The sequence below is a fragment of the Tetrao urogallus genome (genome assembly GCF_951394365.1).
Source record: "Tetrao urogallus genome assembly, chromosome: 3".
Lineage (NCBI taxonomy): Eukaryota > Metazoa > Chordata > Aves > Galliformes > Phasianidae > Tetrao > Tetrao urogallus.
Window position 1 is genome coordinate 42101388 of NC_136815.1, and position 24301 is coordinate 42125688.

The window sequence follows — 24301 nt, forward strand, 5'->3', positions numbered from 1 at the left end:
GTGAGGGAGATGGGGTTGATTAGTCTGGAGAACAGAAAGCTCTGAAGAGACCTCATTGCAGCCTTCCGTACTTGAGGGGAACTCATAAGCTGGAGGGGGACTGACTTTTTACATAGTCTGATAGTGACAAGACAAGAGGGAATGGCTTTAAACTAAAAGGGAGGAGATTTAGGTTAGATATAAGGAGGAAATCCTTTACTCACAGGGTGGTGAGGCACTGGCACAACTGCGCAGAGAAGCTGTGGTGCCCCATCCCTGGAGGCACTCAAGGCCAGGTTGAATGGGGCCCTGGGCAGCTGAGCTGGGAATGGGTTTTCAACCAGGATGGATTCATTCTGTACTATCAACAGAAATAACCTCATCTCCTTTTTGTTTTTAAAAGATCACACACTTAATCCGCAGAATAAGGAGAACGGTGTTCAAACGCTCCCTGACCTCCTCCAGCTTGTAACCGCGACCACGGCCTCGACTACCACCCGCCTCTCGAGATCCCGTCGCTACCTGCCAGAAAGCGGCGGTCGCCGGCGGCTTCCGCGCCATCGGAGCGCGCCGACAGCCCCGTCGTGTGGGGCTGAGCCTCGGCCACCCCGCGGCCACCGTCGCCTCCCCCTCAGCCCCGCCCCTCGCGGCCAATCACATGAGCGAACGCGGGGGCCGCCGGGACGGGCGCTACCCGAGGCGCTCGGTGGAGGCGCGACATGGCGGCGCGGGCCGCCTGCTGAGCGTTCGGCCGGCTGCGGCCTCGGCAGGAGAAGCGGAGCTCGGCGGAACGAGGTGACGGGTCCTGCTTGGGCTCCCCGACGGCGGCGGCGATGGCACAGTGCGTGCAGTCGGTGCAGGAGTTCATCCAGGACTCGTTCGTGCCCTTGGTGGCCGCGTTGTGCAGCGAGGAGGCGGAGCGGCTGACCCGCAGGAACAACCTGAGCTTCGCCGAGCTGGTGAAGCCCTTCTGCCGCCTCACCTCGGAAGGTCGGTGCCGGCCGTGGGGGTGGGGAAGTCGCCGCCGCTCCCTTCTTCCCGCGGGGGCGAGGGGCAGGGCGGGGAGGAGCAGCCTTACTCCGGGCTACCGGTGCGGGGCCCGGACGTCCCGGGCTGGCCGGGTTGCCCTTTGGCTGGGCTGCTTCCATTTGTTGGGCTTTTTTTTTTTTTTTTTTCTTTTTGCTCTGTGTAACCTTGGAAGTCAGGCTATTCTTGGAGGCATGGCAAAAGGCGGCAGGGTCGAGGGAGAAGGTATCTTTAAAGCGTGTTCGTCCGAGTTGCTGTCTGCCTTATGTTTGGAGTGGGTGCTCTGGCTGTGTGCCTTCTTGCTACCCAGCTTCGGAAAGCGTGGCTGGTCTTGCAGCTGAAGTCACAACCAGCATTCTGGAAGGAGTTTACATGGGTAGATAGCGGTAGGACAGGGGGAAACGGTTTAAAACTAAAGGGAGGGAGATTTAGAGTAGATGCTGGTGGGGAAGCTCTTTAGTGAGAGAATGGTGAGATGCTGCTGGGATGGGTTACTCAGGGAGACTGTGGATGCCCCATCTCTAGAAGTGTTTAAGGCCAGGTTGGGTGGGCCCTGGGTAGTTGGTCTAGTATTTGATCTAGCAGCTGACAGCCCTGCCAAGAGGCAAGGGAGCTGGAACTTGATGACCCTTGGAGTCCTTTCTAACTCAAGCCATTCTATGATTCTTTCACCTCTTGTTTTGTCATATGTACTTCTTTGTTGATGCTCCTGTGAGTGGGGGCTGTGCAGGCAGAAGGGGAGAACTGAACTGGTTATATGTCATAGATAAAAACAGCTGTATAGAATTCCAGTAAAACTAGGAATTGACCGTTTCAAAGAAAAAAAATCATGTTCTTTAATATGTAAAATAGGTATTAACTTAATCTAATCTATGCTTTTCAGTCCATTCTTTATCAGAAAAGAACTGCAGAACTGCTCATCAGTGTAGCAGTGCGGTGGCTTTTGTCATATTAGGTTTTTGGCAGACACTTAGCTCAGAGAGACTTCAGCTTTGTGTCTTGTGTTGAGAAAACAGAGCAAGAAGATGAGGCTTGTGCTGTCTCTGAAGCTAGGTGTTTTGTGTTGTTTAAGTGAATAGCAACAACTTGAAAGCCAGTATATGTGAAAGTTTACCTTTATTTTCTGGCAAGCCTAGAAATCATAATAGTCATATTTGAGCATTACTTCACTATAATTTTTTTTGTCTTTTTATAATTATTTTTTTTTTAAGTAGGGAGCATATAAGCAGGAGTGGGAACAGCTGTTTACGAGGGTGGATAATGATAGACAAGGGGGAGTGGTTTTAATCTGAGACAGGGGAGGTTTAGATTAGATATTAGGAGTAAGTTTTTCACACAGAGGGCGGTGATGCACTGGAACAGGTTGTCCAAGGAGGCTGTGGATGCCCCATCCCTGGAGGCATTCAAGGGATGTGGCTCTGGGCAGCCTGGTCTGGTGATTGGTGACCCTGCACATAGCAGGGGGTTGAAACTAGGTGATCATTGTGGTCCTTTTTAACCCAGGCCATTCTATGGTTCTATGATCTTAGCACTCCTGAGCTATGTGGAATGCAGCACAGATTAAATAAAAACAAAACCACAAAGGCAGAAGATCAGAGCCTTGAAGTTCCTAATATTATTAAACATCTGTTTTGGTTCCTTGATAAAAAGTAGAAAATAAAACGAGGCATACTGCTCAAAGTGAAGCAATCATTCTGAACGACTTTCAGTTTTCTTGTTGCTCAGTTGTAACTATTTTTGTTCTGACTACTGTAGCAGTTAAGGAACCTTCAAATCTCATTCATCCACGGTATTTCGGTGTAAGTGTAGATCCCTATGCCATATCAGTGCCTATAAACTGAACCGTTGTTCCTCTTATTTTTACTCTCTAAGGAGTTGGTTATGGCTAAAGTTTAAATTCCCTCCATGTGCTGTAAGACTTTGATCTTGTTAGTTGGTATACTGGTAATGCTTTTCTGTATTCCTCTGAAAGCTTGCATAGGAAAGCTCTACTATTTAAATTTTATTAACTCATAACTTGATATTTCTGTGATAGGTGTTCTGTAGGTTCTATAGAGTAGTTGTATAAACAAACAAACATGCTTGTTTTTATCTAAATCACTGTGATCCAGTTTTCATTTCTTAAGCACAGGTGTGAGATTGTCAGGAGGAACGTTTGGGAAAAGACATCCTTACTGTTCTCTCTAAGCTGCCAAACTGATAGTGAAAAGTACCCTTCTGAAGGCCTGACCCAGGCTGGGAGGACTGATACACTGAAGTGGGTGCAGTGAGGTTTGTGACCACCCTACTATATGTGCTGTCACAGTGTTCAGCACACTGCTGGCTGGATTGCAGTTACTCACTCCAAGTCTGGCTTTTTCTGCCAGCTTCATGGAAAATGCATTGCTGTGTGCAGTAAGCAACTTCTCATGGTGGAAGCTGGTATGCATGTGAGGGTAGGCAGATTGGTAATAAGTACTTTTTCTCCAGACAGAGAACTAGTTAAGTGCAGTAAAATTGTTGTAGAGTTTGCACAATAGTTAATAGTTTCACTTCCAAATACAAGGATGTCAGTGACAGGAAAGTGTGCCTGTTGCAGTCTGCACAATCACTGTTGTATGAATTCTGCTAACTGTATCCCATATATGAGATTCTGGAAACAGTAAAGTTTTTTGAATTGCTATGTGATGGTAGGTTTGGCCAGCCATTAGCATTTTTCCATGGTGTTTTTCATTGCCGAGAGAGAGAGCTGACTTCAGTTTTAAGCACTAATTTTCTTAACAGGGAAGGAAATAGGGTGTAGTTTTCTTATTAGTACTTATTTCTTTACCTGGTGATGACTTCACTGAATTTGTAATATAAGCTTTTGTATTCATGCATGTCATTAGTGCACTTATGTTGGTTCTTGAACTCTTCTGTTAATTGAGAAGGTCCTTCTCTGGTTTGCTTCTGTGTTCTTAGTTCAGTTACAGTATAGATTCTTCTCTGTAGTCTGGGGTTTCTGTAGTTTACCAAAGACTGCATGTTCATCAGTGCTCTCCCTTAGAGAAAGTCCTGCTCTATGTTCAGAATAGTTGTTCGTCAAAACAAAGCTGGTCTTTCTGCTGTGCACTTGTTGCTCATTCTTCAAACATTAAGAGAGGTGAAGGTACAGACTGCTACTTGGCTCTTCAGGTGGTATTGAACCATTTGCTTCTTGCTGTTGCTGAGCCCAAGGAGCTCTGCTAATTTCAAACAGAAGCCCACAAACATACAAGATAGATGCAGTGGCCCTCTGTGCTAAGTACTGGTCAGTACTAATTGACTGATGAACTTCTGCCCCTGAATGACTTGATGGGTTGCAAGGATATTTTTGGCTACATCAACATAAGCAAGTAGTGATGTTAGGGAATCCTGAGTGCAAGTTAAGAGTGCTTCTAAGTGTAGTAGTATAGATGTTCATAATTAAACTACTCTTGTTATTGAATGATAAATAATTAAAAAAATATATATTGAGAGAGCAACTTCATTTTTCCAGTTAAATTTTGACTTTAGACAAAAACAAAATCCCAAGCTTTCTTTCTTGAAAGTAATAAGAGCTATTACAAGGTGTATTGTAGATTTTATACCTTCATACTTATTCTCAAAGCAGCAGTATTTTTTTTTAACTGCCATGTTTGTTGTGATGGTTGCTATTGAATTAACAAACACATTTTGTGTAGGCAAGTTTTGTTTAACATAGCACCTCTTTTTTTTTTTTTTTTTATGGTGCTCTAAAAATGTTATGTGAATTAATGCTGTCTTGGTGGAAGTAGTAGTATATAGCTGAAGGAACAGGTGTCCTTTCAAGATAGCTGTGGTTACTTTTTAGCCAAATCATTTTTTTGCCCTTGAAGTGTAAGGGGGGAACTTCTCATAGCTGTCTGATTCTAAGCTTTAAATAAGGAAGTGTAGGGGGAAGGCTGTTTATTTGGTGAGCTTAGTTTGACGTTAAAATTCTTTTAGTGAGCATTTTAGCCATTGCTTAAGTTTTCTCGACTTCTGATAGGAAAGATATTCTAGTGCACATTATTACCTTGGACGAAAGATTGTCTGAGATCTCATTATACATTTCCTTCAGTAGTCCACAGTCTATTGTAATAGATTGTAATATTATAGACACAATATTGTAATAGATTTTTATTAGGGATTAAGGCAAGAATTCTGAATGTCCAGTTATGTTCTTCCTGGTAGTGCTTAGGGTTGCACGTATGCCAAAAGACTCGTCTATATCTTGTATGTGCATTTCTATGTTTCCCATGTTTATGGCTGTAGGAAGGACAGCAGGGATGAGCTTTCTTATAGCTACACTGGTAAAGACAAATTGGTCTCTTAGTTCTGTGTCCCTGCTGGTTCCTCTTCCTTTTAATCTTTTCAGCAATCATGTGGCTGTAGTGTTAGTAATTTGAGGATTAATAATTCATCTATCTGATATGGTGGGGGAGGGGGAAGAGGAAAGTACAATTCTACAAATGGAGCTCTGCATTTACAAATTATATGAAGCTCAATTATTGCTTCTGGTAAAATGTAGTGCTATCTATAAGATAGAGGAGAGATTGTAGCCTGGTCATTTTTCTACAAGGAATGAGTAAGCTAGACCTTAAACTGGAAGGTGGACCAATACAGATAAGTGTAAAGTCTAACCTTCTTGTGAAGGGTTTTCTTGCTTTTCAGGACACTGACAGGTCTTCTGATGCCCACTCCAGTGCCCTCCCCTTACTAAACCAAACAAACAATAACTAAAAAAAGCAAACAAACAAACAAAAAAAACACCAAAAAAACCCAGGAAACCACAAAACAAAAGCAGGGACATGGGGATTAAAAGTAATTCCATATTATTAGAGGAAGAAAGTGTGATCTCTACCTGTGAGAGTTTAACTTTTATTGTATGGAAAACAAAGGAAACTACATACATGCATTTGTGTGCCATTTCAACATTAACCTTCTATGAAATATTCTTGTTTGATAATCAACTTTGTTGAACTTTGACTTGTCCTCTAGGCTTGGTACTAGAATTCAGATGCTTGTTTCCTGTGGATTTGGGACGATTTCTTTCACAATGTTCTCTGTCTGGTGGATTTCTTCGAGAAGTACCTCTTAAAAAGAGGACATCATTTTGGGGATAAGTAACACAAAGCCCAGGCAGCATAAACCATGGTGTGATGTTAACATAAGGCTCATTTTAATAGTGAATCCACTTATCTTTTGGAGTACTTTTATTGGCAAGCATCTACTTAATTTTCTCTAGACAAGCAGTCTCTCTGAACTAACTTAAACACTTGTCATTTGTTTGTGGTTCTTGCACAAATGTTGTATCCGTGGACACTGTGTCCACTGTGACACTGTGACACTGTGTCACACTGTGTTGTTTTTGTGGCTGCATGCAGCAATCCACTGTTTCGTGCAGGCTTCTGCGTAATTTGGAAACCAATATTTAAAGTTCATATCATTTCCTTCTGGAAGGCTTCTGAACTAAGCTCTGCTTACCTTTTTCAGTTCATCTAAATGAACTTGATGTTGAGCATTAAGTAACTTTTTCCTTCTCCCTAATCCCTACTTCATTCTTTGGCGCTTAGTTATTATGGACTGAGATATTAAATTGATAGTGAAGTTCAATGGAGAAACCTTGAAGAAAGTTTGCCAGAGAAATGCTAATTTATGTTAACTATTGCAACAACTGTGCTGTTTTTTTTTTTTTCTTTCTTTCAGTTCACATGAGAGATCCTAATAATCAGCTTCACGTGATTAAAAATCTGAAGATTGCTGTCAACAACATTATTACTCAGCCACCTCAGCATGGTGCCATTCGGAAGCTTCTGAATGATGTTGTGTCTATCAGTCAGCCTGCTGAAGGACTAGTAGCTAACGTAATCACAGCTGGAGATTATGATCTCAACATTAGCGGTAAGTAATGATGTTGTAGCATACATTAAAGTTGCTTTCAGAATTGATCAGTTTTGGTAATTGCAGTTTTCAGTATAAAAATTGACTCGGGTAGCTTTGTTTTTATACACTTCAAAAGAATAGTTGAATGCAATTAGTAATTCCTAGGTTAAATGTGTTTCCTGGTGTTGTAGTTCTTGTGAACTTCTGTTTAAAAAAAAAAAAAAAAAAAAGTTATGCTATAGAAAACGATCTCAATTTGGTTTTCTAATTAGCTTATCAGATTAGAGGATTTTTTTTTTTTTTTTTGACAAATCTGCAGTACTTACCTGTTACCTTTGGTTGGATGAATACCAACAAGGTTATTACTAATGCATGGGCTTACTTTGAAGTGAGACTTCCTGGCTTATTTTGTTGGTCCCTTCCTGCTTAATGCTTACAGTTCATAAAGTTGTCACGAACAATTGATGGATAAAGAAGTTTTGAGGAAAAATGAGCAAATTTTTGCCTCACTGTTTTTATTTTTCCTGTTGAACTCAGTGCTTTGTATCTCACTGTCAGAATGATCAGAAGAATGGTTTAGCAATGTTGTTTTTTTTTTTCCCCAATCTCCAAGGGTAAGACATAGATCTCAATTGCTGTTATTCACTGATCTTGAGAGCTGAGAAGATTAAACTCCTCCCAGTTTAAATCCTAATCCATTAAAGCCTTTGAGTACATACTTAATTCAAAGCATGTATGCATTGCCCTATTTAAATATAAGTCATTTGTTGTACATAGTTTGGCTTACTTGTGCATAGTTAGGCATGCAGTGAGGAAGTTGAGTCTGTTATAGGGAAAGACAGAGTTTTCATACTTTCTTTTTAACAGCAAATTCATGAAGATTAGTAGCTGATACTGTATTTTTTAATGTTGATAATGAAAAATGCGTAATTCTACAATTTCAATTCCTAATGTGGGAAGCTACATCTTCAACTTGATTTGATGTATCAATAGTAAGACTTGGCTCTGAAAACTCTCTTATTTTTGAGAGCTGTTTTCTAGTTTCCGTGCCTCCTTATCTGAGAAGTTGGGTTATTTGCTTGCTCTTTTAATTTGAAAATCTTTGTCTGTCTGAGTTCTGGAGACTGGAAGACTCCCAGGAAAGCAAAATTGTTTTAGTGCAGAGAATGTGTCTTAATATTTCTGTTAGCCTCTGTTTTAAAGCAGGGGGAGAGAATGATTGTGACTTTATCATGCCATTCTTTGTAGTGTTGGAAGAAAATATCTTTCTGTTTGTTTTCCATATCACATCTGAGGCTCCAGCAGTAAATAATTCTCACATATTGTCTCTCAATCGTTAGGTTCTTATTTCCATTCACAGAATCACCAAGGTTGGAAAAGATCTTCAAGATCATCCAGTCCAACCATCCACCTACCACCAATAGTTCTCACTAAACCATGTCCCTCAACACAAAATCCAGATGTTCCTTGAACACCTTCAGGGTTGGTGACTGCACCAGCTCTCTGGGAAGCCCATTCCAGTGCCTGACCACTCTCAGAAAAGTTTTTCCTGATGTCCAGCCTAGATCTCCCCTGGCACAGCTTGAAGTGGGCAGCCATCCAGCAGCAAACCTTTTAACTGTATTATCACAAGCTGAGAGATTTCAGAAATTGGTGCCTTAGTCCTACTAGAAAGATACAATTGTATTTACATATAACTATTTCACATTGTGAAATGTGGAGGAGCCTGAAATGTTCATGACTTAAATTATCTGGAATTAAATGTCTGTCCCTGATGGTCCTGAATAGATTATATAGATTTTTTATATATAGATTTTTCTCCTTCATGCTATCAGAGCGTAGAAGCCAATAGAGTGTTTGAACCTGACCTATTTTAGTGTAATAATACCATGTTTTTTCTATCAGATCGCTCAGTTAAAGCTAGTGTTCCTTGGTACAGTAATTGGAAAGAGACTTTCATGGAACTGAACACATCCACGGTTTATTCAGGTATCTTTTGTGGTTGGTGCCAAATTGCCCTTTATATTCCTTTTTCTATGTGCTCCATCCACTTCTTCTTACCATCTTCTACAACTGTTTAGCACTTACCTTGCTGTAGATGTGTGTTCCTCCATTTTTTCCCTAAAATAAATGAATTTGAAGTGCTGGTGGTGGTTGATTAACTTTTCTCTAAACTGAATTTCTGCTGCTGTTAACCTAAATCATTTGGCCTTTCCATAGAGTCCTATGAGTGTGTAGTGGTGTGGCGAGGGAAGTGATTTGAAGCTGTAAAAGCACTGCCTTGTTTGGTCCTATGGAAATGTATACAGTCACTGTTCTGTATTTCAGACGTGTTTTCCTGCTTCTCCATAGATTTTTTTTTTTTTCCCCTCTTACTGGGTAGAGGTGCTTTGCAAACTGAAACTGAACTATGAACTGTACCAGAGCACATCTCTCTATATTGACATTCTTTCTAGTGTAAGACTTCCTTTAAAAAACAAAAAGCTTCGTGGCACATCTGTAAGACTTGTTTCTTGCATTGGCTATTCAATGCAGTGCATTCAAATGCATTGGCTATTGACCTCTGAACCTAAGCAAAGCTTGACGTTGTGATCTATAAAATGGCCAGATTTTGGTGTTTTTCAGTTTTAAATAGACGTAAGTCTTATGCCTTTGGTTAGTAATAGCTATCGTTTCAAAAGTGTCTTATTGATGTGCTGCCGAATACTTTCTAAATGTGCTAGGATACTGATATCCATCAAATTCATGTTGTTTTGTGAAGTAACAAAAAAAAAAAAAGAAAAGCCAAAACACCCTTAAATAGCAAAACTAAAAATGCTTCTTCTAATGAAGTAGACTTCTTAGTCTTAAGCTGGTATTTATGAACAGAAAGTACCTTTTTTTTTGTTCTTAACAGGTCTGAACATATTAGCAGGGTACTTAAATTTCAGCTCCTGTTGTTTAACCTCCTGTAAACATATACTGGAAAACTGAAAAGCATACAGACCTGTGTTCCTGAATGACAGTGTTGCTGTGCGTTGCTGTAATGTTAAATAATATTATGTATGAAGTTTTTCTCTAATACTGTTTTTATTTTCAGTAGGGTGCATGTTTATTTAAATGTCTTACATAAATAGTTACAGCCCTGAGTGAATACTGTTTTATTGTAGGTATGTTGAGGGAATTCAGTTACATTTATTAGGCTGAATTTGAAAGGGTGAGAAATAGATGTAGTGCATTCCTGTTTGTGGATCTGTCAGATTTCTTAAACTTCTGTGCTTGAATTCAACTAAAAGAGAAGACTGAAATTAGAGCTTGAAATGAAAATGCAGTTAACATTTGGATTAACTTAAAATATGAGTTGGAAAAGCTGCGGGTGCCCCATCTCTGAAGGTACTCAAGGCCAGGTTGGATGGGGCCCTGGGCAGCTGAAGTGGTGGGTGGCAGCCCTGCCTATGGCGTGGGGGTGAAACTGGCTGGGCTTTTAAGGTCTCTTCCAACTCAAGGAGTCCTGTGATACTTACATTCTGTAATTTTTACCTAATCACAGAATCATAGAATTGCTGAGGTTGGAAAAGACCTTAAAGATCATCAAGTTGAACTGCAACCTGACCATACCACTCTAACTCTTAACAACCCACCACTAAACCATGTCCCTGAGCGTCACATCCAAATGGTTTTTAAACATCCAGGGTTGGTAATTCAATCACCTGGGCAGCCTATTCCAGTGTTTAACCACTCTTTCTGTAAAGTTTTTCCCGATATCCAACCTAAACTTACCCTGGCACAACTTGAGGCCATTTCCCCTCATCCTGTCTCCAATGAGACCAATCCTGCTCTTGCTGCAATCACCTCTCAGGTGTTTGAAGAGAGCAATAAGGTTTCCCCTCAGCCTCCTCTTCCCCAGACTAAAAACAGCCCCATTCCTCAGTCACTCCTCATAGGGCACATTTTCAAGCCCTTCACAAGCCTTGTTGCCCTTCTTTGGACCTGCTCCAGCACCTCCATGTCCTCTCCGTACTGAGGTGCCCAAAACTGAACACAGTACTCAAGGTGGGGCCTAGCTTAACTTTGTTTTATTTGAACTCTCATTACTACAAGGCTTTATTATACTTCTGAAAAAATGTGTGAGTCACTTTCTCATGGCTTGTTTTAGTAACAAACTATTTTTCTTTATTCAAATACCTGGAAAAAAAAAAGTGTGTGTGTGTGTATATATATATATATTTATGCACACCTGAGAGGCTTAGTAAAACCGAAAGCTTTTTTTATACCGTAAATCAAAGAGCAATTAGTTAGAAAGATGATATGTGAACACTAGAAATTTGCCTTCTATTGATCCACTTGTAATGTGAGATGTACTGAATAGTAGACTGGGTTCAGTTGTAAGATGTGAGTATATCTGATTCTTCTGTGCATGACACTGATATAAGATGGCTGGATAATATAAGATGAAGCAAAAAGCATTAATTTAGTGCACGAGAACATAATTGCAACATACAAATTGAATTCAGTTTTGTTGAAGTCTGCCAGAAAATTAAAGGTTTCGGAGGTGGCAGGAGGAGGTCAGTTTTAGAGAGTCTTTACATGAGTTGAATTGAGCAATAGGTATTCTTGGTGCCCTATAAGGAAAACAAATACCTTCAGAAATTAATGTGTTTTTCTGTACCAGCTATTGTTTTCTAATTTGCAGGTAAGTTTACACTGAAAGTTTAGAATCCAGAGTAAAGTCAGGTCATTAAAAATTTACTAGTTTATCTCTAGGGTCTTTTTTTTTTTTTTTCTGTGTAGGCGAAGGAGATGCAGAGTTAAGATGACAGTAAAGCAATTCTGAAAGGAGCAAGTATTTCATGGCTATATTGTTGTAGGAAGAATCAGACAAGTTTCTTAAGTTTATGTTCTTTGAATATCCCAGATACGCTTTGCTTCCCTTAAGCTGATATTCTTAAACATTAAAGTCTCTATTGTAAAAGGGTGTTTATACATGACCGGTTAATATAATAAGGCACCAATGGACAGCGTAGATCTGAACTGTTAGCTTTTTGGATTTCTGCTTGGTCAGCTGACAACTAAACTGTTGCTATTTATTTTAGCCAGGAGAATGGAAGAGGACTGCTGTCAAGCCAAGTCACAACACTTTCAAAAAGCTTCAGAAAAGCTGTCAGGATAGGGCTTTGGTAATTCTTGGTTCTTTTACACAGTTAATTTTTAACTTTGCTTCTCAGTTGTTAACATTCCTACAGTAGGCAAATACAATGATAGAAGAACTTCGTTGTGTTTTTTGTTTGTTTGTTTTTTGTTTTTTTACTTTCCCAAGTCTCTGTTTTTGGAGGGTGGTAAGGAGTTCTTACACAAACTGAATAGGTAAGCCTAAATACTGAAGAAGTTGGTACTTAAGATGCTGTTCAGTTTCACAGGATTTGATTCAAAGAGTTAATTTTTCCTCCCAGTGTATATTTTGAAATTTCTTTTTTAGATTGTTCTCTTTCTTTATTTGCCATGCAAATTCTGACTGTTTGCAAGTTTTACTTTCAGGTGTAGTATTTCATGTTTCCTTTTTTATAAATGACTAGACTGAAATTTGGCTAAGTAATTACATTTAATATTACCTTATTGTGTATTTCAGCTACTACTCCTTGGTTTGAGTCTTACAGAGAATGCTTTCTTCAGTCTATGCCTGCATCAGATCATGAGTTCCTAAACCACTATGTTGCATGTATCCTTTAAGTGTTACACAAATCTGGCTGCAGTAATGCAGGAGACTTTGAAATTTTAGAATTGCTTTTTTGCCACAGTGCTTTGAAATATACCCTTTTTGATATGTCTGAGTATACAGGATAGTTTTGTTAAGAGTTTGGGGTTTTCTTTGTAATAAAATGCACACTTCTTTGTATGTCAAACTGAACTCTAAGCTTATACATGTTACTTAAGCTTACTCATCGTAGAATATTTTCTGCTATAGCTATTTAGATATCTGCTGGCTATACCTCAATCACAGCAAAGATCTATGTGCTTGGGATGTACCTGTGGCCTTTCATAGCAGTGCTAGCAGATGGAGGGAGGGAGATTAGAAAGGGTATACCAAAAAAAAACAAAAACTAAACAGACTTTCAGCTGTTTGAGGCAAAAAGAAGTCTGAAAAGATGCCTAAATGTGTTCACAGCATTTTCGTTACCATGACTTAAACCTGACTTGCTTGTCTGCAGGGAAAGTGAAAATAGTGAAAATATACAGTGTTTTATGTTGTAGCTGCTGTTAAGCTTTACTTTAAGGATAATGCTGTGGTTTTCATAACACTTACTCTATTTCTAATTAATAAGTAACTCATTACTATGAATCTACTAGGCTATTCCACTGTAGTGGAATAGATATGTTGGTCACATTTGAGAGAATCTTATACAGAATTAATCTGGCAAAAAAAAAAGATTCTGACCCTTGACTACTACATTGCAGTAACAATTAGACTACAAGTTGCTTTCTGTCATCTTTGATTTAATGTCTTTAGTTTGGTGAACAGATGTGGCAGAGCAGGTTGTTCCTCATTAGTGATAATGGAGTTGCATTAAGGTAAAAATTGGAACGCATCTGCTTTTTATACAGCAGGTGTTGCTATCTTTATGAATGCTGGCTGTTATTATTGCTGAGGTGATACCTTAAGGAAGCTGCATTCTCTTTGAGCATTTGAAAATGAAGTGCACTGGAAGTGAACATCTGTTTTTTGTACAAAAAAACAGGTTTCATGTTTGATCTGGATCTGAAATATTACATAAAAGTATTAGCTGTTGTGTATCAGCTTAAACACGGATTCAGTTTCAAAACTGGAACAAAGTTCTTGTTTCAGTTACAAATGTTAGCTAAACAACCATCTAAATACTGTTTCTATTGAAATTTAGAAGGAATTCAAGTTAAACGTGCTCTTATGGTAATGTGTTTTATGGGCATAAGCTAAACAGGATGTGTGCAATGTTTATTTTATACATTGCCTATTTTATCATCATTGGCTGTTCTTGAGTTTTTTGGGTTAATGACCTTAACATGAGTTTAGGTATGCTTGTAGTTTCTTCGAGTGAACCAGAGCCTGTGGAGCAATTTCTGAAGCTGTCGCAAGAACAACATCGTATTCAACATAGTAGTGAATACTCTTATCCAAAATGGTTTATACCAAACACACTTAAGTACTATGTGTTATTGCATGATGTAAGCTCAGGAGAAGAGCAAAGGTAGGTGGTCTGCCTTCAGATTAACTATTGAACTAAAATGTGTATGTTTATAAATTGCTGCTGGGATTAGACACACAGCATTATCTGTTAACCTGTGTGCAATTATCATGGCAGCCTTCAAGTAGTATTTTTTATCTAATTTTTGTTTTATATAAGAAAAATAATTCGTTTTGGCTTCTTGAAGTAGAAGCTTTGTTTGCTGGCTTGTTGATTTAGTTCTCAGAGATTGTTGGTTTTATTCTTGTGCGAGGAAGCAGTTTAAATACATAAATTTTTATTCTAAATTCCGTGGGTAAATAGTCTGGCATAGCTTGTGGTAAACACTTCAAATGGAATTGGTTGAATATCAAGACAGGCTATATGTTACTGTTTCTTTTTTCAGAGCTGACTCCATTTATGAAGAGATGAAGCAGAGGTATGGAACTCAGGGTTGCTATTTGCTGAAAATAAATTCTCGAGTATCTAACAGAGGAACAGATGAGCAGATACCAGACCCTTGGAGCCAGTATCTTCAGAAAAACTCCATTCAGAACCAGGTACTGCAGTGTTTCAAAAACAACTTATAATGTGAATACAAATGCCCATAGGATTGTTTCTTCTGGAAGGCAGGGGAGACATTATAGCTCTCTGCAATGATCTGAAAGGAGGTTGTGGTGAGGTGGAGGTTGACCTCTTCTTCCACATAACTAGAGACAGGATGAGAGGGAATAACCTCAAGTTGTGCCAGGGGAGATTCAGGTTGAATGTGAGAAAAAAAATCTCTGAAAGCAGTCAGGTGCTGGAACAGAATGCCTCCCCTGGAGGTGTTCAGGAAACATTTAGGTGTTACACTGAGAGACATGATATAATGCAGAAATATTGGTGGAGGTGGATGGTTGGGCTGGGTGATCTTAGAGGTCTTTTCCAACCTTCATCGTTTTATGATTTTTAGTTCAGTTGAATTTTTCTTTAGCTTTATGTATGTGTTTCCACAGAATAGGTTGTCAAGCTATGTAAAGTTCAGATTTTTTTTTTTTTTTTAAACTTGACCTTGGTGTGAGCGTGTAAGGCAAGTCCTCTTCTAAAGAGCTGTCCTCAGTGCACCTTAAAGTCACTACCTGACTTCAAGGAGAGACTACCTGAAATAACAGAATGAAAGGAAAACTGAAATAATTCCCGAGCTTGCCTGTGATGGATAGCAGAAGTGTCCGTTCATACTTTCATTTTGATTAATTTCTTCAGTTTCAAAATTCTTGTTTTTCCTGCTGTCCTGTAGTTTGCTACATGGTTCCTTTTATGGTTGTTTCTTGCAGTCAAATCTAGTCTCTCATTTTCAAGAGTGGCAAATGATAGTGTATGCTAGTTCAGATTATTTGTTTCTGTTTGCCATAAAAGTCTGTATTTTTAACTTCAAGACCAAAAATAATCCTTCTGAATTTTCCCTTTCTGTCTTGGCTTTCTAACTGTACACAACTAAAAAATGTGTGAATCATAGTTCCTTACCAAATCTAGTTGGTAGTGTCAAAGCCGTTTGCATTCTGTAAGATATTAAGAGGGCCAGTAAGCAGTGTTCCACCATGAATTAGTTTTGGTCTGTTTTCCATGTCAACTGTACCACATTGTGTTGATTTTCTGTGTGTTTTTTTTTTTTTTTTTTTTTTTTTTTTTTTTCTTCAAGCTTGTTCAGGAGTTGTTTTAAGGAACATATATTTACTGTTGTAGGCATTACTATGTAAGGGCTCCAGTCAGTTACTGAAGCTGCTTGCTTTAGTTGACAGTGTTACTATTTTGAGCAAACCAGAAGATACTTGCTTTCTGTTGATTATATCTGTACAATAGTATGGGACCTTAAGGACTCAACAAACTGCTTCAGTGAATATATATGAATGTCTAGCTGAGTGTGCTTTCTTTTCTAGTGAACTTTAAGTTAACAGCTGCTACTTACTGATTTTTTTATTTTTTTTTTTTAAAGGATGTTCTCATGTTCTTAGTCCTAACTTCTTTTTCCCTTCTGGTAGGATTGCTACGAAGACTGTCCTTATACTGTCATTTCAAACAAGAATACTGATCACTTAATATCAGATGGCTTAGATAATGAAATTAAAGGTATTTTTATAACTTCCTTCAAAACTTTACTGTGATAGCTTTTGTAAAGCTGCCTTGCATGCAATAGCAATCATTCTGAGTGGTGGTTGAGTTCGGATGTGCACTTAAATGTAGTGGTACGTTACAAGAGTTAAACTGTTTGGAACTTCATGAGTAACTTTTGAAAGTAATTTAATACATTAAGTGTTTGAAGTTTAGAAGCTTAATCAAGGTATAGAATAAATGTAAGGTAGTTACTATATTTTTTTTTTTTTTATTTTAGCTTATAGACTACAAACATTGCTTATTTTCTGTTAATAATTACAAATAGTAATTTTCTAAATGCACAAAGGTATGTAACCTTGTCCACAAAGCAAAACAGTCATTTATCTACTACATTGATTTAATTTGGAGATGGACCTTATGAGATATTTCCATAAGATGAGATAGTTAGGCTTGTCTAGACTTGTAACTGTGATGTAAGTTGCATTTCCTTTTTTCTTTTTGAAGGAAAAGAAAGGCATGTAAAATGAAGGTTTTTAATAGGGATATAGAAGTGATTGGTTCCAGTGTGTCTCCTGTAGCAATTGCTGCATTTCCATCTTTTCATGAATGCTTGACTTTGAATTGAATGCTTTCATTGTTTTCTTTGCTGAATTCTGAATAGTGAAAGCACTGAATGAAGTGAATGTAATAAAAATGACGTTTAAAACTGCGAATGTGTAAGTAACAATATTTACGAGGGTTTTGATGTTTAATCTTTTCATAGATGGCCTGTCAAACAACTTCAAGACTCATCCCCTTCAACTGGATCATCCCAGCAGCAGTTTGGATAGCACTGATTATGTGAAGGCTACGACGTCGTTGCAGGAATCAAAGAAATCAAACTCTGGAACGCCTCATGGTGCTTGTTTAACACTCACGGATCATGACCGAATCAGGCAGTTCATACAGGAATTCACATTTAGGGGACTTTTGCCACATATAGAGAAGACAATTCGGCAACTTAATGATCAGGTCAGCATTTAGTCTTGTAATCAAAAGCAACAGTAGTATAACTGTAGCTACCCAACAATCTCTTGAAATATTACTTCCTTGTGCACCTAATGATTCAATTATTTTAGTGAAAGCTGTAAGGAAATTGAAGAGAAATAGATTCAAGTTTTTTGTTTGGTTTACTTTAAAAACAACGCACTGCTGAAAAAAAAACACCTGTACAAACAGAACTTCATTGCAAGGTGGCTCATTGTGGAAGCTTGCCTGAGCTGTTGCAGGGTTGTTTCTGTGCTTCTAAAATCTTTGCTTCTACTGGACTACTCCAGTATGAGGACCAAAATGTACTTCAACATTTGAACACACCGACAAAGCAGGGACGTGTTTCTCCATCAGTAATTGTCTCTAGAAAAGCTGCATGCTTTAACTTCCAAGAGAAATGCATGGACGTCCTAAATCATGCAATTCTATTCAGGTATCACTAGCTGAGAATTAATTTCTCAAACTGTGTTTTTCAGAACTGTGGTACCTTCGAGTCTTTCTTTGGAATTGTAGTATCTTAACTAATGCCATGCCTATGTTAAGGCAAGGACGTGCATTAAAATTGTTCTCGTCACAGTAAGATCCTTTCTTTTGTAGGCATTTCACTTCTATTTGGTCTTAGAGGACTGGACCAATTGATTGACTTAAATTAGTACCATCAAGTTACTGGATTTAGCATTGACTTGTAGGAAAATATCAGCCTGCTAACTGAAATCTCAGTTTTAAATGAGTTGTCTGGTTCTTCTATAGTTTACACTGTGAAGCTTGTTGATACTACACAGCTGCTCTGATTTGAGTTCTGGGATTTTGTTTATGCTGGCTGCTGTCTTACACTGTGGAAGTTTTAGGATGAAATAAAACGTAGCAAATGGCCTTACGGGTAGAATTGTAGTAATATATTCCTAATAACTGTAGGAAAAACATGATGTTAATGTTTAAATTTTTTTTTTCATTTTTTTCCATACTTTTTAAAAGAGATGTAGCTTTATTAGACAAGGGAGTGGTAATTCCCTGTTTGCAGTGTGGTGGTAGGTACTTCACATGATGATGGGAATAATGTTCTCTATTGATAGATATTTAGTGTTGATTTCAGATTAACCAATACCGAAATTTGATACTGTTAGATTCTAGCAAATACATCAAATCATTGCTTTTTTTTCTTGATTGAAATGTTGTAGAATCAAAGAATGGTTTGGGTTGGTAAGAGCCTTTAAGATCGTCTAGATTTGAAGTCATGTCTGAAGTTTACAGCAGCTGTCTGAGTTTCAGACAGCTGAGGTTCATTATGTACGTGAATTGCAGCTTCAATCTGTGTCTGATTCATTCACTCAATGTAGTGTGGTTTTTTCTTCGCTTTCTAAGGGGAAAAAAAAAAAACACAACTTGGGAAGTCTTAGTAAGGCTTGGGTTTGTAGTTGAGCTTAACTTATGTTAATATTTCTTTTTGCCATGTAGTACTTCTACATTAAATTAAATTCATTGTCTCTTTGCAGCTGATATCCAGGAAAGGCTTAAGCCGATCATTGTTTTCTGCTACTAAAAAATGGTTTAGTGGAAGTAAGGTTCCAGAGAAGAGCATAAATGAACTGAAGAATACTTCTGGTTTGCTGTAAGTTGTTTCAGTCATTACCTTTAAATCCAAAAATGGGAATGCTTCTCTTTCTTCTGAAGGAAAGCCTGTATTAATGGTATTCTGCAAAGCAAACTGAAGCAGCAGTACTGTAAAAGACTTGGAATGGTCGAGAAGTCATAAGTGTTATGCCTGCCTTTGAATGATAAAGGTGTAGCAAGGACTTAAGAGGGATAAGAGAAAATGTTTACTGAGCCATCTTCTATATTTATAATGAACTTTTGTAAGGTACAAAGTATGTATTTTTCAGATTAATACTAATAAATGGGATAATATGGCCTCCTGTAAGATATTTAAAAATCCATGTAAGTATTTTCTGTTGTTTAAGCCAAACACCATGTAATGGGCTGTTTGTGTGGTTATGTGACTTAACCCAGTGGAGTATTGAATACTTTACTTCTGCAGGTGCATTCTAGAGGTAAATTAAGGGGCATATCACACTTCATACAGCTGGTTTTACGCTAAATACATGTCTTAAATTTTGCTAAAGTATTTGTTGAGCCAAACTCAACATTCCCGAAACTTGAATACAATTTTACATTTATGTGCTTTGTCTTAAGGCTCACGAGCAAACTATTGTCAGTTTCAAAGACTGTACAGTTTTATTCTTCCTTCTTTTACAAATTTCTTTAGCTCTAGTAGTTAATAATAGTGAGCATTTTCAATGATAACTGCATACTTGTTTTAGAGTTTCATAAAAAGGTATGATTTCTTTAAAAGTTAGTAGGATAGCAAATCTTGTTTCACTGCTTTCTTGCTGATTAACCAAGTAATCAGTTAACATGGCAGAAAGGAAGTAGCTTTACTTCTCTTGATAAGTTACTTTTGGGTAACGTTAATGTTACAATGCTGATCTTATTCCTTGTCTTTGAATAGAAATTAAGATGAGAACAGGGTATATCTTGCTTTCTTTGATGCGATTACAACTTCAAATTTAAATATTTGTATTCATAGGTATCCCCCAGAAGCACCAGAGCTTCAAATCCGGAAAATGGCAGACTTATGCTTTTTGGTGCAACACTATGAACTTGCATATAGCTGTTACCATACAGCAAAGAAGGACTTCTTAAATGATCAGGCAATGCTTTATGCAGCTGGAGCGTTGGTTGGTATTTCATATAACCTAAATGTATTTTCCTAGGAATCCCTATTATTTGTCTGAAAGTAACAAAGTGCAATCCCTTCTGTCTACCGTCTGTAAAGGTTTTGCTAAACTTGCTGTATCTTCAGCAAGCCTGAAGGTACTCGCAAAACTGATAGCTGCTATTTTACGATGGGAAAAATTGGAGATTTGATTCTTTAAAATGTGAAATACAGAAAGGAGACTCTGTAATGCAAGCTCCAGGAAAAATAGATCTTATTCTTGAGTTATTAGACAAGAGGCAAGTTTAAGTGGGAAATAATTTTATAGCGCTTCTTTTTAGCAAAACATTGACTTCTTGACAAATACACCTCTCTAACTGTGGTAGTGTGCCATTATTTTTTTTTTATACTGAGTTTTGTGGGATGTTCTTTGAGTTCTGAGAAGCTGTTTTCTGGAACTTCAGCCTGATTAACTCAGATTTAAAATTTTACTTTGTAGATCTATGAAAGCATTCTTTTCACAGTCCTATTTTGAATTAAAACGGTAACATAGAGTATATTTTTTGCAGTGCAAAGAGTTGCGTTGCATTTTGCTAATCTCAGAAGTTATCTTAATTACTTAGTAAATGGCTGATAGAGCTCTTGATAATTAGATTATGAAACTTAAAATCTTTAACTGTAGAAGAACTTTGCTATTATGTCCCCGTAAGAAAGGAGCTATTAGAGTAGAATAAAACTAAAATTTCCTTGGAAGCAAAAGAATGTAATGTCTTTTAAGAAAACTTGGATGATCCTCATTTTAAAAGAGATGTAATGTTATCAGAAAAATAATTCCTGCAATAGGAAATTGACTCTTGAACTTACAAAATAGTGCTTAATCATTGTTTCTTCATACTGTTGTGTGCTGTCGACTGAAAATCTTCTGTAAGTGCATAAGTTGTGCTGCTGTCTGATTAATTCCAAGCAGAGTCATAAATAGACTATTGCTTAAACCTTATATCAGCTATAAAAGTGTATGTGCTCTACACTGTGCTCTACACAGTGTATGTCAGCAATTGATTAGATATGTTGAGCTAGTAGCTGTTGAAATGTTTCTCAGTATTTTGATATCTGCAATTTGTTGAAAACAACTGTGGTGACTGTGCTGACTTGTCTTTGTAGGAAATGGCAGCAGTATCAGCGTTTCTTCAGCCAGGAGCTCCTAGGCCTTATCCTGCTCATTATATGGAAACAGCAATTCAGACTTACCGAGATATCTGCAAGTACGTTGTTTATTTTTATACCAACCTAACAAAAGATGAAATTCCTGGTGGTTTAGCTTTCTTTCCCTGCACACTGGTAGTGCCAAATAAATCATATCATAAAATCATAGAATAGCTTGGGTTGGAAGGGAACTTGAGGGTCATCAAGTAAGGCTGCCAACCTCCATATCCTAATACTAGATCAGGCTGCCCAGAGCCCCATCCAACCTGGCTTTAAACACTTCCAAGGATGGGGCATCCACAAACTCTTTGGGCAGCCTGTTCCAGCACCTCACCACTCTCTTGGTAAAGAACTTCTCCCTCATATCCAGCATAAATCTTCCCTCTCTCAACTTAAAACCGTTTCACCTTGTCCTGCTATTATCTAACCTTGAAGGATAGAAGTGAGCTGACTCACTTCCTGTTTATAGACTCCTTTTAGGTACTGAAAGGCTGCAATGAGGTCATCCCACAGCCTTCTCCAGGCTGAACAAGCCCAGCTCCCTAAACCTGTCTTCATAGAGGTGGTACTCCAGCCCTAAAAATAAATAAATAAATCAGAGGTCGATAACCTCTTTGAGTAAGATATGCTAGCTTATCTTGGAAGGAGATGTGTGGTGTTCTTAACAGAGTACTTATTAAACTTATTTCTCGTTGTCTGATTTCTCTTTTGTCAGATCGTTTAGTTGGCTGGGTTATTTTACTTGGCTTTACTCTGTAAACGTAATGCATCCAAAAACTCTTCCTGGCTTTGAACTGTAAAAAGAAATAAATGCCCTTCTTTTAGTAGGATGACGAACTTAATGGTACAAGTGTCAATATGTGTTTTGCAAGGGCAAAGTTTTTCATAGTTTCTTTTTGAGAAGTATTTATTAACGTTGTTGTTTTCTGCTTCAGGAACATGGTTCTGGCTGAACGCTGTGTACTACTTAGTGCTGAAATCTTAAAAAGTCAGAGCAAGTATTCAGAAGCAGCTGCTCTTCTGATTCGTTTAACCAGTGAGGTAAAACACTAGCTTTTTCCACTTTTTTTTCCCACTCTTGTCTTCCTTCTACACAAGTGCTTCTTGGTGACATTTTAATTCTTGTTCCAGGATACTTGCTATCCAAGATAGCAAATGACCAGGTATAAATTGTTTAAGTAACAAAGCTAAAACTGCAGCTTAATTACTGTGAATCTTTAGAATTTTACTGTGTAGGTGAATGTTAGCCCGAATGCTTCTGTAGTAGTGATTGGTTTAAAGTAAGTGTGGAAATAGCTCTGAATTGTCCACAGAGGGTCGTCTTATGTTACTACTGGTATTATGTTTGCATTTTTTTCAAGCATCTTCTGTATAGCTTGGAGGAAAGTCTTAACTGGTAGTTGATTCTGGCTTTGTAGCCAGCTGCACCAAGCGTGGTACTTGTGAGACTTTCCCCAGAATTTGTTAAGTTTGGAATAAATTTGCTTAATTCTGTAGGTTATTCTTTTGAGTGTCTTTGTAGCTGTATTTTGGCCCTTCCACCTTAAATTTGGTACCAAAATTTCTAGGTGAGCATAAGGAATTTAAATGCTGCAAGTTGTATGCAGCCATTTTACTACTTTAAATTTTATGTGGTGTGCTTGCGTTGCTGTTTGGCAGAAGCAAGGGAGATCTTTATAGGATTCTGTAAAGCTGTCTCTTAGTGTATTTGTAGTCTGCACATGTATTTGGAAGTTGTTAACAGTAGTCTTAAGTAGATCAGTAGTGATAAGTAGATCCTGTTTGGATTGGTTAGAGTAATATAGCTTTGTCTTGGCATGAGAGGAGAAGGTGATAATGGTAAGAAGTGTGTTTCCCTATAGGAAGGAATTCTTGTTCTTGTCATCTAAATTCACTAAGTTACACTTAACGTTTTTTCCTTAATCCTATTAAACTTACTGTTTGTTTCTAGTATCTGCAGAGGGAGGGGAAAAGGTAGAATGCTTCAGATTTGGGTTAGAAACTGTGGCGTGAGTAACTGAAGAGGAAGAAAGTTTTGTCTTGCCACTCATAAAGAAGCAGGTTGATAAATCTCCTTTGGGGAAATAGTAGCACATCTGGTTATGACAATGATTGTACCTGTAACAAAGTGAAAAATACTTTTAGTCTTAATTTCTTTTATAAGCATACATACAATGTTCAAGTGTAAAATGCTTCTCAATTTTATAGCAGTTACAGCTTTTCTTTTCCTGTTAACATTAGAACAAGACTACAGATATATTTATGTTTATATTTGACTTTGAGGTTAATTCTCTTTTTTTTCTCTTAAATAGGATTCAGATCTTCGTAGTGCACTTCTGTTAGAGCAGGCAGCACATTGCTTTATAAACATGAAAAGTCCCATGGTCAGAAAGTTTGCATTTCATATGATACTGGCTGGCCATAGGTTTAGTAAAGCAGGACAGGTGAGTATTATCTTTCCAGATGGATAATACCAGTTTTTTTGTACTTCATCTGAATAGAATGTTATTATGAGAAAAGATGCTTAGCTTCTGGTATTTTTGTTAGAAGTATTGAGCTCAGTAATCATCTAAAAATGATTTCTGCATTAATCTTTTACATCTGTATTTAAAATGATGCTGAAAATCACTGACTTGAAACTTAGTGATGTGTTTTTGATTTCTGGGTTTCAACTTTATACCCAAATATAAAAATCTCATACTATATGAAGTAGAATCTCTACTCATGAAATGATTGAGTTGCAGAAGTTAGGGTTTTGCTAACCCTAATTATAATAAGAACACTTATTCTAATAACAAAATTTAGCCTGTTTTCCAGGTGTCTTACCTATATGCAGTGGAATACACACATATTCCAGTGTGTATGAATAGTTAGTATACAACAAACTGGCATCTAGTTACAACTGCTTAGACTCAATTAACAATTAAACCAATGCAAATGGGTTTTACTTTCACTCATATTACTGTGTAGGCAGCATTAACTCTGTGATAAACTGAATTTGAGCATGTCTTATATGCTTTATATTTGTCTCAGTTGTGTAATGGCCTCTACAGACAACTTGTGTTTGATTTCTTTTGAGGTTAGTCACTAGAGTTCAGTTCTGAAGCTGTAATCTTGTTTTGCATGTACTGCAGGGCTGTTGCTTAACTTGCTGTGTGTTTTGTCTTATGTGTTTAGTTTTTTTTTTTTTTGTAAGACA

The 24301-nt window shown here is 37.9% G+C and overlaps 1 protein-coding gene across 1 annotated transcript in view; it reads left to right on the plus strand.

The window, feature by feature from the left end:
• Positions 1–812: 812 nt before the first annotated feature.
• Positions 813–24301, plus strand: part of TRAPPC8 (trafficking protein particle complex subunit 8) — a gene marked incomplete at both ends in the record, with an annotated part of 48129 nt that continues 24640 nt past the window's right edge. The window contains 12 exons of the mRNA XM_079533094.1: positions 813–969; positions 6712–6906; positions 12494–12583; positions 13913–14087; positions 14470–14623; positions 16085–16172; positions 16921–17168; positions 18680–18795; positions 19771–19921; positions 21061–21161; positions 22038–22143; positions 23415–23546. Of these exons, the coding sequence (XP_079389220.1) occupies positions 813–969; positions 6712–6906; positions 12494–12583; positions 13913–14087; positions 14470–14623; positions 16085–16172; positions 16921–17168; positions 18680–18795; positions 19771–19921; positions 21061–21161; positions 22038–22143; positions 23415–23546 (1713 nt within the window). The remainder of the gene's footprint in view (positions 970–6711; positions 6907–12493; positions 12584–13912; positions 14088–14469; positions 14624–16084; positions 16173–16920; positions 17169–18679; positions 18796–19770; positions 19922–21060; positions 21162–22037; positions 22144–23414; positions 23547–24301) is intronic.